The sequence below is a fragment of the Crinia signifera genome, chromosome 6, assembly GCF_055691185.1.
Source record: "Crinia signifera chromosome 6, ASM5569118v1, whole genome shotgun sequence".
In the NCBI taxonomy this organism is placed as follows: domain Eukaryota; kingdom Metazoa; phylum Chordata; class Amphibia; order Anura; family Myobatrachidae; genus Crinia; species Crinia signifera.
In genome coordinates, this window is record NC_139222.1 from 148379880 (window position 1) to 148396156 (window position 16277).

A 16277-nucleotide genomic window follows, 5' to 3' on the forward strand; every position below is an offset into this window, starting at 1 on the left:
CGTTTTTTTAGTGCATGCGATAGCCGCGATGCCCGCGATTTTTTACCCCCGATGACTGCGATGGACATCGTGGGCGCCGTTCTAGGTAAAGAGTACCAACTGGGGTAAATAAAATCAATAATAGTCCAAATAGATTTGACAGAAGAATTAGTATTGGTAGCTAAGGAACATATAATATAGGTGGGTAAGCATTTTTACATCATGAAACACTATATTTCTATTTTGCTCTCATTCTACTTGTCATTGCTTTACTTAAAACATAATAGATATAAATTTGCTTTTATGCACAGATCCTGGTACCCCATTACAAGACTGCACAGTGCAATTTGACTTGCCTGGAATGCCTCTCATCACTGATGTCACATTAGGAGTTGCCATAGTAACCCATCCAAGAATAGTTACGTGATGCCACCCAGTGAATCAGCTGCTCACTTCTTACCTGTGATTGAAAAAGAATGAACACTGTAGATTATTTGGCCTTCCCTGCAATAGTTAGCAATCAAAGAAAAAATAGCAATCTGAAGAAAAAATGGGACGGCTACCACTATCAATGCCACATGTCACGAGTGAGAAATGGTATGTTTACATATATAAATTTTCTGTTGCATTAACCTCATGTAATACAAATATGTTTGTTTGTTTGTTTGTTTCAATGATAGATAGATAGATAGATAGATAGATAGATAGATAGATAGATAGATAGATAGATTTGCTGAGATATGCTCTGTGCTGCATAATTTGTTTGTACTATATAAGCAAAGTTTATGATTACTTGCCCATTCATTTCGGTGTGTGTGTATATGTGTGAGTGTGTGTGTGTGTGTGTGTGTGTGTGTGTGCACAACATGTATAAATTCCATTTAAATAAATGAGGGTAACTATGTCAGGTTATTTTTATTACTATTAGCCAAACTGTATAGTCAGACATTTATTTATCATATATATTACAGATGTTGTGTATTCCAAATAATCCTGTAAAAAAAAAAATCATGTTTGTTTCCATTTGCATAGGGGCCCCCAGCAGTTAATTTACTTTTTTATCACATCAATAGACATTTAGAAGTCTGGGTTTAGAATCTCTATTGATATATAAATAAAACAATTAATACTTTTGAGGAGCATTGGGGCCATGGGAAATCAATGCAGAATCATTTGTGATTCCCTAATAGCTACAGACATGTTCCCAAGTGTCAGACTATTCTTTTTAAAAACTCCAGTAACATTTTCACATTAATTTTAATGAACCTGTTCAGTAAAGTTATTAGCATAACTGTAGAAACAATACTGACATTTATGGCCACATTCATTTCAATTGTGGTACAAATATCACAATTGATATTTGTACCACAATTGGCCCCATTTTGAGGTGTGCAGAAACCAGATGGTGTCTGTGTCTTACCACACCCGGTTACTCCTAAAGAACAAATTGGGTTGAAGTTGACAAAAAGAGAAATAGAGCTGACTAGATGGGTCAAGAGGTTCTTATCTGCCATCAAATTCTTTTTTACTCCTATAGGTGCGTACACACGCACAGATTTTCCGTCTGATCTATCTGATGAGAACAAAAACCTGGAAATGTATGGGAGCATAGGACAATCAAAAATTTCCACCCAAATGCAGGAAAACAGAAAAAAATATATGCTTTGATAGATTTGTTATATCAGAATGATTTAAATGATTTGTCTGACTGATCACTGTCTGTTTTCAAGTGTTTGCTCCCATACATTTCCAGGTTTTTGTTCCCACCAGATAGATCAGACAGAAAATCTGTACGTGTGTACGCACCTTAAGACTGATTGTCATGCAGATGATCCGATGCTGCAGCTTTATAACACTAGACATCTCCTGCAGCATTGGCATATTTCCGCACAGAAGCAGCATCCAAAGATGCTGAAGATCTGAATCAGGCCTACAGATCCATTTGAGAAGTGGTTTGTGTGCAGGAAATGCAGTCCATGGATATTTTAAATGTAACCTAGAAACTAAAACAAAAAACATACAAATTGAAAGATGCATAATACCAGAATAGCCACAAGTGTTTTTCAATTGGATATATAACTGTTTTTGGTAAATACATGACTCATTAAATATAACATATAGTAACATTTACAAGTGTTTGTGTTTAAAGTTTGACTAACAGCCAAACTGGATATCTAAACTGATGCCCTTGTGGCTATCATAAGTACATCTGTGAACATACTGTAGGTACAGATATCATGAAAAACTACACATTGCTTACTGCTGAAAAATAACATTTCTGTACTCTGGGCCTGAGTCATGATTGTAAGTAAAGTAAAAAAGCATGCAATTGGGCAAAACCATGTTGCACTGCAGGTGGAACTTGCAGTGCAGAGAAACTTTGGGGGGGGGGGGGGTATTCAATTCAGTCTATTCAGTTTGGCTAGCCGAAACAACGGACTTTCCTATTCAATTGCGGCCATTTTCGGCAGATTTTTAGTCATGTTTTGACTAATGAAACATGACTGAAAATTAGTCAAAGACTAGTAATTTGCCATTCCTCGTGTTTTTCGACCATACCAGATTTTATACCACAGTCGAAAAATCGTCACTTTAATTGAATAGGTAAATTTTTCGACTGTTGAAAAATTCTACACCTATTTAAATACCCCGGTTAAGCTGGGTACACACTATATGAAAAAAATAGAGATTGTGACAACCACAAAAAAATGTAGCTGCCACTTTAAGAAGCGCAGTCTTACTCAATAAATTATTCACACATTATAATCATAAATAATATAATAATATTTATTAAAAAAGAAACAATTCATATAAAGCTTCAATTCTTAAAGTGCACTTAATTAGGACAACTATCATAGACAAACAAGACTCACAACACTTATGACAATTAATTGATAAAGGGTAATTGCGGCTTTCTATAAAGGCTAAAAATATATAAGAGGCTTTAAATAGTTTAAAAGTTCCTCCAGAGGCAGAACAGTATTATAAATACCAGTCCCGCATAATTGTAAATTCCAATAGCTGTAAAGATGTTGCGCCTTTTTATTATGGTATTGGGTCAGTCTCTCCACTGATTTACCAGAAATGGACACCGGATAATTTGCAGGACAAGAATACAGCTGCAGTGGGCAGACCTCAGGATGTTTGAGGAAACTGAGGAAGCCGCCGAGTTGTGACACAGGCGGAGAAACGCATTTTTGTGAGAGCCTTGTTTTACTAGTTCCCGCGGACCAACTGTTATATACAAGCTGGTGGATGTCAACATCCTGAGGTCTGCCCACTGCAGCAGTATTCTTGTCCTGCAAATTATCCGGAGAGCATTTCTGGTAAATGAGTGGAGAGACTGACCCAATACCATAATCAAAAGAGGCAACATCTTTACAGCTATTGGAATTTACAATTACACTGGACTGGTAACTATAATACTGCTACTGCCTCTGGAGGAACTTTTAAACTGTGTATTGTGAGTCTTGTTTGTCTATGATTGTAGTGCACTTTAAGAATCAAAGCTTCATATGAATTGTTTCTTTTTTAATAAATATTATTATATTATTTATGATTATAATGTGTGAATAATTTATTGAGTAAGACTGCGCTTCTTAAAGTGGCAGCTGCATTTTTTGTGGTTGTCTCAATTTTTGCAACTTAAGGGTACACACCCTGTGTAAGAAGCAGCAATCTATACTCTGTCAAATATCTATTGTATCTGTGAGAATAAGTTCTAGCACCACTAGCGGTTCTATAGTGACCTATGGGCCAACACACTATATGAGTTGCAGCACCTCCTATATTGTTAACGTGTTCATGGACAAATGATCTAGTGCATACACACACTGAACGATATTGTTCACAATATTAATTAGTGATGCCATCCTCTCACTCTCACTAAGGGGGTGCCACTGATCTGATTATGACTGGCTGGTATTGTGGGGTTGGCACAGTGCTGTGTATGAATGGTTCTGGCTGGTGTTACTGTGTCATTTATGGCTTGCACTAGAAAGTTGTTCTGTGCGGTATTTGAAGTGATTGGGGTATATAACTTCTGTGTTATATTTGAATGACACTGGATGAGTCTCTGTGTAGTATATCATTGGCACTGGAAAGTGATCCTGTACAGTGCATGACTGGTTATCGGTATTATAGCTTCTGTGCTATATTTGAACTATAATGGATGTGTCTCTGTCTAGTACAGTGATGCTAACCTTGACACTCAAGAGGTTGTTGAACTACACATCCCAGCAGGTCCTGCTTCAGTTTTAGCATGGCCAAATAGCACAACTGTAGAAGAGCATGCTGGGATGTGTAGTTCAACAACATCTGGAGTGCCAAGGTTAGCCATCAAGGGTCTAATACATCAATGACACTGGAAAGTGCTCCTGTGTAGTGTATGGCTGGTAATGGGGATTATAGCTTCTGTGCTATATTTGAACAACACTGGGCGTGTCTCTGTTTAGTATATGGCTGGCACTGGGTTGTGTCTTTGTGTTGCATATGCATAACACCTGTGGTTGTCAGGACTGCCATTAATGTCTTGTTTGGTCTGCAGTGCCTCTGGTTATACAGAGGTGCTGCTGTTGTTATATTCACCTTGCAGTACCTCTGTGTGGCCAGAGGTGCTGCAATCATTTATTGGTCTGCAGTACCTATGGGTGGCCAGAGGTGCTGCTGTTGGGTTCTGCCTGCAGAACTGTGGCTTCTGAGAGCAGTTCCAGCTGGTGTAATTAGCTGGACTGGGCTGTTCTCAGAATGCCATTCCCAGCTGCAGCACATATTGATCATTAAGGGGCCTGTCTCTGTGTGCTGCAGCGATTGGTTTGTGCTGGTTTTAAAAAGCTGCATTTGCCCTGAGCTCAGGGCCAGTTATAGTTTTCCCAGCCTTGTCTGAACGTCTGAGTCATGTTACCTGGTTCCTGTACCTGAGTCCTGTTACCTGTTTTTTGTACCTGAGTCCTGTTACCTGATTCCTAATACCTGTTCCTGTTCTGATACCTGTACCTGTTCCTGATTTATTATCCTGAAAAAGCAGTGAGTTACATCCATCCAGCCTCCGTTTGTCTGTTACTCCAGCAAGTATATTTCAATCAGTCTTGCAGTCCACTGGGACTCCTAACAGTGGTGCCTATGTACAGTATATGACTGGCCTTTTGTGCATATATAGAAGTGCATTTGGGCAGTATATGAAAGTGTAATATACTCATATTTAGCTTTTTTTAAATACTTTGATGGCATTAAACTTCAATTAATTTAGTTGATTAAATGGAAACATAATACAACATGCCCCATGTTTTGTTGGCAGAAATAGGGCAACACAGTATGCTGTCACTGCGGAGATGGGAATTGTGCCTTAAAAGTTGATTCAATCTAGTTTACATAATTTTCATCACGTTTTCACATATCTAAAATGACTGGAAACTAGATAGAAGCAGATAGGTATCAATTCAGACTTTCTAATGGACCAAGAAGAACCCTGTCCATATGCATGTACCAGATATTCCTAGCAACTCCGGATTGGCCATGTGAACACCATGTACAGTAAATATGAATGCCAGAAGAGCCAATGGCTTAATGGGCTGGTCAGGCCGTATGGCACCCAGAGAGAGGAGCTGGCCTCACAGCACTCTGCTTGGCTGCCCTTCATACAGAGAAAGGGCGCATGTCACAAGGCCAGGATACTATTATTCATTGAGAAAAGGCCATCACCCGTTGCTGTGCATGTGTATAGTACAGTACTACGATTGATTTACCCCCAGTCTGTCCCTGATTCCTAGTATTAGTTTAATAGCTTGCTCTTTGTCTTTTCTGTTCAATATGGAGGGCATGGTGGAAAATTGTTGCCATGTGGTTACCATATGTCATACATTCACTGTCCCTATGAATATGAAAAATATTAAAAAGTGTTTCCGGTTGCTCAGGTTAGAGTATTGTACAGTTGAGATGTATTGTTATGTCTACACTCAGAATATTAATACAAGAATCCTGACATTTTCTGAATGGTACAAAATGTCACCAGCAAGTAAGCAAAGGGTGGTTCCTAATTGCATGTGGGTTTTATTTACTAAGTGACAGCTTATAAATGCAGCCTCTCCCCTACATCTCTCCCCTAGAGGAGCTAGACCAACTGCCACTCTAAACAATACAACTCATTGTCAATGATAAATGGTGCTCCAGACAATTTTTCACACACAGCTGGTTGGCTGGAGTACCATTTATCATATGCAACAAGTTTAACCCACAACAGTTTTGTATCACTCGTTGATAAATGGGCCCATATATGAGAAAGAGCTTATGTTCTGCAGTGGATCACATGTACGCATTTACGTGGTGATGTTATTCATAGTGGAGTTGGAGACTTGAGGAAGTGTTTCAGGCTGGAATGCACACCTACATCAGTCACATGTGCATGGTGGAGCTGCAGGTGATATTGTTTAGAGTAATAAATGGACCGATAAAGGCAGCCTGATGGTAAGCTTCTGTAAATAGTACATTTCTCAGGAGTATGGTGGTGGTGTCTTGATGTATGGTCTTCAAAGTGGTCCATTAGGGGACTCAATCACAGACTTCTGAGCAATTATTTGGTGACATTTGTATACACATATGCTAATCTCTTCATGAAAATAAAGTGAGCTTTTTAACAATTTTGGATGGTAAAATGTCCTGCTTGCTATGTATACCCAGCTACTGAAAACCTGAGGATTTGGGGTTAATGGAATAACTCTATAGTTGGATTTAAATATGTTAGGAGATGTTTATATTTTTATTCAATCCATGGGCCTTTCATTTCATTGGACAATTTGTTTTCCTTTATTGAATCATAATACTAGTTGAGAAAACAAATGTGATCTATTTTGTTAGAACTGATGAAGACAACTACCCTGATATATTTGTTATTGTCCACTTTAAAACTAGTGGTTTTTGTGATGCATTGAGGAGCAGACTGCCTGGCAGAAAATGAGTTAATTAAATTAGGGAAGCAAGAGAGGGAATGTTTGTGCATTATGACAGCTGCCACCAATATAATGTAATGTGTGTAGTGCAAGCAGTAATGGAAATCTGCAACAGCTGCAAGGCAGTAATGTGACAGATTGATTCAGTCAGGTTCAACATCAACTGTCAATTTTGCAGGAGGCCTTAAATTATTTCAATCATGTATTTTTCATTGCCCAAATATGATCTTATTAAGGGGCACATTCAACAAACCCAACAATGTGGATTTCTACCCGAAGCCTTACATAAGAAAATAAAATAAAATATGCACTTTCAGAATTCAAATTATACAGCTTCAGTGCAAATCTCTCCAAAAAAGGGATAATTTCATGAATCAGTGATATTAATGCAGGGTGCAAGTATGTTTTTTTTTATCATAATACATAACTATGAAGTGGTATGCATTATTAATATTATAATCCATTTAAAGCAGTGTATTACATGGTGCTATACATTGAGGGAGTCAGGATAAAAAAACAATAACATGCATTGACATGAACAGAAGGTAAATATGGTCTTCTCCAGGTGACATTATTATCTATGAGGTGTGGGGAACCCTAGAAGTAACAAGGGGAACATGGTTACTCCTCCCTTGCACTCCCAGCCCTGGTAAGCCATATTTACTCACATCCTGTCATTTCCATTGACTGGGGGTGGGGAAAGCATACAATATGAACACTTAGGCAGAAGTATTATCGGCCACCAATAAGAAAGCAGCCAGTTGTGACTGGCATTTCTTTCTAGTGACTTATAGTGTTGTTTAGTTGTGATAAGAAAAGATAGCGGAAGACAGAGAAATTAAAGATGAACCGCTGTAGAAATTCAATAGAGCCTTTGGCAACCACAACTGTCCTTCTCCATTTATTTCGATTGAACTCCTTTTCTCATCTGGTGCTAGACAGAGCAAGAGACTTATTCCCCATGGTGACAGACATTCTGATAACAGCTGCTGTTATTAATCGGGCTACAAATTGTAGAATTTTTTTAAGTGACAGTTATGTATATTGTGCACACACCTATTCCGCAGCTTACAATGTATTTTTCCTATCAGATAGACACACATACTGTACATACTAAGGTTAGTAAGACAATTAAACTCAAACACAGGGATAATGTAAAAACTCCCCATGACCGTGTCTTGGTCAGGAACTGAAATCCGGGCTGTAAGCTGGTGTAGACACACTCTCATGATTGTCAGTATTGCTAACCACCAGAAGGCAACAGTGATGACAGTGAAGCCCTCTTGGTCAAGCAACTGAACTGTGATAGAATTTCAGTCAATAAACATAACAACCTGGGGGTAGATTAGGTTTGTCATAGTGTTAAAACCAATGGTCATCACCAGATAATTTAATGATACTGGAACAGACAGGAGGAGGGAAGGCAGAGGCATCCGTGGAACAATGGACAAAACCAACTTTGAGAAGCCTATATATACCTATCTATACTACGGTCACACCATGGTGCTGTCATTCTGCTGTCACTACTTCGGAGGAACCGGGGATGATCCCATATTGTGGTCAGTGGAGAAGGGTAAGGGAAAAGATTATGGGTAGTCCCTGAGTTATCCAATAGTTGCGAAGATAATGGTGGTAACTGAGTAAACCAATGCTGGACTATGATCCCTGGGAAGCCAATCCAAAGTAACAATCATACCTTTTTGAAACAAGGAATTCTGAAAGTCTACCAATTTTCTTACTCTCATAGCATTATTAAAGTGACATGCTACTGTACATAACAGGATTGTAGAATAGGAAGCTCTAGACCCCCATTTAAGTCAGTACCTTTGTTGTGAATCAATCGCCTGACGCATGGTTTATGACTAGCCCATATAAATTAGTAACATGTTTTTTTTTACAAGAGTCACGTGAGATACCAAGATTGGGAAAGTCTGGAAAAAATATATTCAGTGCTATTTTTCAGCAGGAACCAGCAGGGACTCAGTTCCTAAACCTCAAAATAAATATGATATCATCAGGAACTGGGTATTTTAAAGTCCCCTTGGAGTGTCTAGATTTGTTAAAAGAATATATACCTCTCTCTCTCCCTCTCCCCCCTCTCTCTCCCCCTCTCTCTCTCTCCCTCTCTCTCTCTCCCTCTCTCTCTCTCCCTCTCTCCCTCTCCCTCTCTTTCTCTTTATTTAATTGATCCACCCCAGATCTGGAGTTCCTGGACCTATTTTTCCTGAAAAATAATACTGGATATAATAATCATAAAAAAAGTTATACATAAAATCCTACTATCAATATCCAGTGCTACAGTTTTAAACATAGGGACAAAATTTGCTTAAGGGGCTGAATAGGTTTCAGTGATATAGACATCAAGATACTTAACCCTTGAGCCTGTCCTGGTTCACCACAGTACAGTCCAGAACATCCTTGATTTGTTATGAAAGATCTTCACAAATGCAGCTATCAGAGCTTAAATGTCCCACTCTAATTCAGAGGCAAGGGCACGAAATAGCACGAAATGCTGTCCAACAGATTGGTGGCCTTGCAGCTGCAGATTACCTAGCACCTGGGTTCATTGAAGGTTGCTCGGTAATCTGCACTGTTATTGACCAGAGGGTCATTCCTTTACCATAATGAAGTCCATGCAACTAGATGACATAAGCAACTTTTGTTATCTCAGAAGGAAAACTTGATGTCTGAGCCCTGACTCAGGAACCCCCAACAGCCTTAGGCAGAATAAGGTCATCGGGAAGGTGGTATCAAGCTAGGAGTCACCAAACACAGTTCAAAGGGATAAGGCAAAGACAGGTAACTAGGAATAGTTTAGGACATGGGCCCACCCCAGGACTCGGCATTTGCAGTCTGAAAGCTCCATGTCCACCCCAGCTTATTGCCAGATCGCTGACATCACACGGGGGTGAGGCAGAGTGGCGTCACATCATCAGGGGGTGGGGGAAGAGGCAGCGCTTGGAGCTGACAGCACTACCTTCTCCATACTGTGAAAAGGACCCGGGTCGCTCGACACAGGTTAGCTATTCACACTGCACCTTGACCTGGGTCAGAGCCGTATTCAACCATGGTTGTGACCATGGTTAAAATTGCGGGTTGCTCACCCTGGAGTATCGTTGGTGACATAATGACCCAGCAATATCCTGGGTTGAGAGTTCGGTCTGAAAGGGTTATAAGTCTGCATGGAGACCTATTCTCTTTAGATTCAAACAAATGAAAAGTTGGTATTAAAATGGAATGGTATTACTAAGTGTTAGGGACTATTCTGGACTGTGGCAGAGTCTGGGAGAGGTAGACACAACAGAGGAACAAATCTATATTATGTGGTATCATGTGGCACAGTAAAAACTACAGTCTTGGCTATATTTTTTAACAATGTTGATGGAGAAGACCTTGTTGGTTAGGAGCCTGATTTATCCAAAAGGGGAATGAGTAGGATGCTAAAGTTTCTGCCTATCAAGGTTTTGTCTTTACGATAAAGTAACAGTTTGTGAAAGAATTTTTAAAAATTAGATTGGCCAGTCTTAGGGTAGCTAGAGAAGTCTACATAGTAGCTAGAGTAATCGCCTCATATCTGATCCTTCCTTGTAACATAATATATCTCAGTCACATTTAGAATCTAGAAATTTATAAGGGAGGGAACTTCTGAGACAAAAGAGCAACTTCATTGCATTTTGAGACATGGTTCGCATATCATGGGGAAAGTTTTGGAGGACAATAACGGGTGAGAGTCTTTCTTCGGGTGATTCTCTGTTAAAAAAAATGACAAAGCCCAATAATTTTCAAAAGGACATGTGAAGATGTGAGGTTTTTTGTGGATTGTTAAGGTCTTCAGTGTTGATGGATGAACATTGGAGGCATTGTGGAAGGCTATAGAAAGGATGCCCAGGCAGGTAGCTATGAGAAATCTTAGACTACATTTAAAAAAGGAACAAGAAGATAAGAGGAAAAGGTAGAGAGAAGAAAAAAAGAATAGGGAAAGAAAAAAGGAAAATAGTAATAAAAAAAACCCTGAAAATAATCAAATACGAAACATTGAATTGTGAAAAAAGTAAAGAAGGAATAAGTGAACAGAGATATACCCCAAAACACCTGCTATTCAACCATAAAATGTGGAGCTCCAAAGAAATGGGAGCTCACGATTGAGAATAAAAGCTATGATTAATAAAAAGCCTAGTTAATACACAGTCTATAATCCCTTGAGTTCAAATATGAAGTGATAGGTGGAAATATCACAACTCTCTTCATAGATTTACAGATATTAATTATAAAATTAAGCTTAACATTAGGTACAGTAGTAATAAAGTTAGTAAAGAACTGAAAGCAAAAGGTCAAGGCCACAAGGAAATATGTTTAAAGCCAGTTAAGGGACCATAAAACAAACCTAAACATTTGTAAACATAGATAAACTAAAAAAACAGGTCCACATTATCGCTGAAATTGAGCAGAACATAACTAAGTCTACTGAGCATAATTTATGAATTAGTAGACATCAGAAAACAGTGTGCAAAAAAAAAATTCAAAGAACATCTACAAACCTATTAGGCAATGATAGAAAGCCAAACGGAGTTGGAAGATTTTTAGGTTGCCGGGGAGGAGAGTAGATGTGATCTGCCAAGGTCAGGACCAGATGCAGGCACCAGGCATGGTTTCCTGAGCAGATGAGGTCCCTCATCCACAGATTGAATAGAGTGAAGGTGACAAATCTTATAATATCTGTATCTGAGAGGCATTAAACAAGACTGAAATGGTATTCTTACTGGCCATTGTAATTCTGCTTTTAACATTGAATGATAGAAATTTAGGAATGACATCTCAGGGAAGGTTGACATTTTTGGGATTCGGTAGCTGTGCCAAATAGGCTTTCTCTCTGGTTTGTGACTGCTGACAGTGAAGGAGCCAAAAAAATAAACAATCTCTAAATATAAGGCTGCAGGTCAAAAGCAACACCGGTTTCTTTAACATTTCAAATTTGCTAATTTGTTCCGGCTTTCATTGTTTTTGAGGTCATTCATTTTCTCTCTGAGGAATTCATCTTGTAGATAGTTCATATTTCAGCGTGGTTTTTTTTCCCCTGGAATGCTGTGAATCTAGTGTAAAAGTGTGAATTATAAGAGGCAATTGCATACAAATATGAATTAGGTCCTGGAAGCAGTTCAACTGATAAGTAATAATCCAATGTATACCTGACCTCCTGGTTTATTTCTTTTTTTTAAATACTGGAACTTACTCCTAACCATTTTTTCTTGGACAACCAGTATTATTTAAAAAGCTCATAAAGTGCCATATAATCAGCGTTGGCTTTGTCTTTTGTGAACAGTAATAAATTTACTATAGGACTTTGTTTTATCAGCAGAAATAATTTACCAACACCTTTCTTATTTTCTCGTGTCATAGACGATTTGTTAAATGTTTGGAATGGCCCTAAAGCGCTGCTCACAGATCATTTGGATCAACATTATCTGAAAAACTGCTCCATAAAATGTACTTATGAGTGCCTAAAGGAAAACAGGTTCTTCATTAACTACAATAATGTGTAAAAAACCCACAGACAAAAAGAATTTCCTTAAATTTGACAGTTTCCATCCTCCAGTTTTAGGGGTCAGCCATCTTACATGTGACCTGGAAGACACTAAAACAACACTAGATCTAATGGTAAGCCTCATCAAGATAGAACCTCTCATTGCATAGGATGTGCAGTCTACAGTTCCTCCATGCCAGAGGCAGATTTAGACCTCATGAGGCCCTAGGCAAGATACTGTTTGTGGCCCTCCTCCCGCTAACAATCCATAGCACTATTTTTTTGCTGCTGATTGCAGACGGCATCGATAGTGTACCTTGGCAGATTCACTGTCTACAGATAAATGCTCATCTGCATAAACATCGGCATTGCTTAAAAATTTTAATCAGGTTCTAGAGCTTTTGTCATTTTTTGCCATCTCACTCCACAACTGTGGACAGTTTTCCCTTTTAAAAGACTGTATTTAAGATATTGGGGAGACACCAATATGGAACGTGACTGTTTTTTCAAAGAAAATCGAAGTCAGAAAGTTATTAGAGCAGCACTTTCCTGTTGAAGAAGAGGATAAATTACAGATACAGTTGTGTAGGTGCGAAACCCTTTTGAAAATAGAAATCACATCTATTTTCTGCATGTGAATATAAATCATCCATCAATATGACACATGATTCCTCAGTGAAGGAGTTGTTTGCAAATGTTTCCATTTCTCAGTTCTGCACTTTCCAAGAAGGCAGTCTGTGTCCTCCTGCCATTCCCAACAACATGTTATAATATGTATGTGTTGTTAAGTGTTGCTGTCAGATAGATACAGATTCTGTCATGATGGTCCAGCTCTGCACCATCCAGCTAAACTTTGTATAGCTTTGTATACTCATGTCTCGATATTTCCATGGATTGGAAATATCGAGAAACATTGCATACCCCCTTTACCTTAAATGTGTTAGTATTGGTTGTATTAAGTTTTGCAATGAAAAATGTGGGGCTTTGCTATCACCAAATTTTTTAATTTTTTTTAATCACCTCAGCATTAATATTCTATTTCCCATTGATTCACATTTAAGTAGAACTTGCAATTACAATTTTTTATGTGTACCACAGTGCGTAACATTAACAAGTCAAGGTACGTAGGCACAGGGAGGTATCAGATTCCAATCATGTAGGTCTGCTGCATATAGTTGGGGGCATAAAAGTCGGGTATGGTAGAAAAAGTTCAAATGTGGAAACAGGCAAAAATCAAGCATCACGATAATTTGGTGGGCCACATAATTTTTACACTACAGAAATCTATTATTCATGTATCGGCTTTTATTATTTTTGCCTTATTATGACATGTAAGTATGTTCTTTAGCTATGAAAAATAAAGGTCCAAGATAGTCTTTATTCACAAGAATCATGCAGCTCCACAGGACATTAGAACTGGCAGAATTCCATGAATTACTGCAAAAAAACACAAAGCACATACATTACAATCCTTCAGAAGGATCCAATGTAGGTCACGTATTCCAGACTACATTACAAAACATTTCAGGTATCGCTGTACTTTTTTTACATGTGTTATTTTAAAATCATTGTGTTTCAAAATAAAGCATTAATAAATGATTATTGAATGATTCTTCTCTACGATTGGATATTGAAAATAGCTTTATAAGCAATTCCCACAGGATGCATGATCCCCAAATCCATAAATTCTTTAGGTGATCTATAGTACGTAGGATGAGAGAACATTTATGTGCTATTGATGCTGCTTCTGCAATTGATTTTCTGCCAGAAAGATCTTTCGGCTCAGATCAGGGCATTAATTTCTATCTCACAGATTCCTGGCATTTCTACTTAAAAAAAAAGGCAAATGATAACCCGAGTTACAATATTCTGAAATCTTCTTCATCTGTGTATAACATTTCAGTGTCACTGCTTTACTTAGTATCACTGTCATTTAATAATTGCAGCCTGGATTCAAGTGCAATTACAGTAAAATTGGAGTTGGAGTGTCCAAAAATGTGGCTGAACTCCCACTCTCCGTCATTTGTCCTTTTTTGTTCATTCCAATTAATAAAGGTCTGTTTGTAGTATTCAAAATGTTTGTAACATAAATAGGTTACTTTGCAGTGAAAGCCTATACTTAAGGCAGAAATACATTTGCTTCAGCTTGTACGATTCGTTGCATCTTATTTTAAGCTTTTGTCTCTTAAAGCAATTATTCTCAGTGACAGAGATAGTGAAGGTCTTTATTTAGTCAGAGTGGGAAAATTACAAAGCAAATGGTTTTAACAATAATTACAGACTCTGGTTGTGAGACAGATTGCCCTCCTCTAACACGGATTGTTTTAAAATATTTCTATTTTTGGATTCATCTTGTTTTTTTTTAATTTACATTTGGCTTTTGTATTAATATTTTGTCTTATAATATACCACCCAATTGTCCTATATTTCATGGGGCAGTCCCATATTTTGGAACTGTTCTTCCTGTCCCACCCAGTGGCAGCAGTGGGGTGGGGCAATTGAGAGATCCCCTGTCACTCTCTGGCAGCGGTGAACAGATGGTGTGTGCATGCACACACCATCTATTCATGGCAGACAGTGGGAGTAGGGGAATGCAGCACTCTGCATGGCCACCATAGTGACCTAAGCTGAGGTCACTTTAGGGGTCAAATCCCCTTTTGTAGGGGCCAAGCCCCCTCATTGGGAGTGAACAGAACATGAGAAGCAAGTGTGCCTCTTCTCCTATTCAGAATGTTATGCAGTATCATGGTGACAGTAGTGTTATTCATTGTTTTCACAATTGACAAATGTAGTTGATAGATACTTGCCAGTTACCTGAGAATGCCTAGGAGGTACAAATCAAGACCCTGAGCAGTCGGGATTGCTAGTACGATAATGCCATTTGCAGCACCTCCTAACCAGACCTTGCAGAATATGGACTGGCTACATGATATCAGCAGTCATGTGACTGTCCCTTTAAATCCACATTAAATTCTGTAGATAATGGAAGGGGAGAGGAGAGAAAGATAGCAGTATGACGGTGATGTAGAAGGGTTAGTTATACATGCAGAAGTGCAGTGGGGAGGGGGGGTAGTTACAGTGAAAATGTGAAGGTAAAGAAATAGGACATCTGTTGGTCGATGCAGCGGTTCGCATCAGAGGAGGAGTTTTAGCAGAGTCCAACGTTTAAATGGGTAGCCTAACCAACTGCCACTCAAAACGCTGCCAAACATCACCGGCCAGGACTCACTAGCAACTGGTGGGGCTCCCCTACTGTGTTGTATCCCCTCCTCTGGAGCCACCACTGGTTAGCACATAAATCCATAGTAGTATAATATAGAGTGATTGGAGGTATACACGCTATGCTATTTAGAGAATTTAATGGTTTAAAAATGTACAGTATTATAAGATGTGACAAATATAAAGACTGTATGGCAATAATAAAGATAGAAAAATATATATGAATATAGGAAAGACAATTAGTATTAATCATATAGAAGTGATAAGACAAAGATAAAAAAATTAAGATGATAAAGAATGCAATTAGTTTACAAGGAAAGAAAAGTGTTGAAATAATGCAATAAATGCTAGATGAAAAATGTCAGCTGTTTAGGAGTATTCCTAATTAAGAAAAATATCATGTTAAAAGGTGTTACTATAACAATTATAGCATAAGATGGAAAATAATTTTAAAAAATAGTGAAAAAAAACAGTAATATAACATACTAAAGCTTAGTGTAAAAGTCAGATACTAGGTAAAGTAAATCAGTAAATAGTAAATTATTTATTTTAAAGCACAACATCCTCAGTGGGCTCTTTAAAAATGAGTGGTTATAAAGGAATACCCCTTTGGT

The 16277-nt window shown here is 38.3% G+C and overlaps 1 protein-coding gene across 1 annotated transcript in view; it reads left to right on the plus strand.

The window, feature by feature from the left end:
• Nucleotides 1-385: 385 nt before the first annotated feature.
• The window catches only part of CFAP97D1 (CFAP97 domain containing 1), a 58835-nt gene continuing 42943 nt past the window's right edge, over nt 386-16277 (plus strand). Inside the window, exon 1 of the mRNA XM_083147579.1 lies at nt 386-576. Coding sequence (XP_083003705.1) covers nt 456-576 — 121 coding nt within the window. The 5' untranslated portion in view covers nt 386-455. The remainder of the gene's footprint in view (nt 577-16277) is intronic.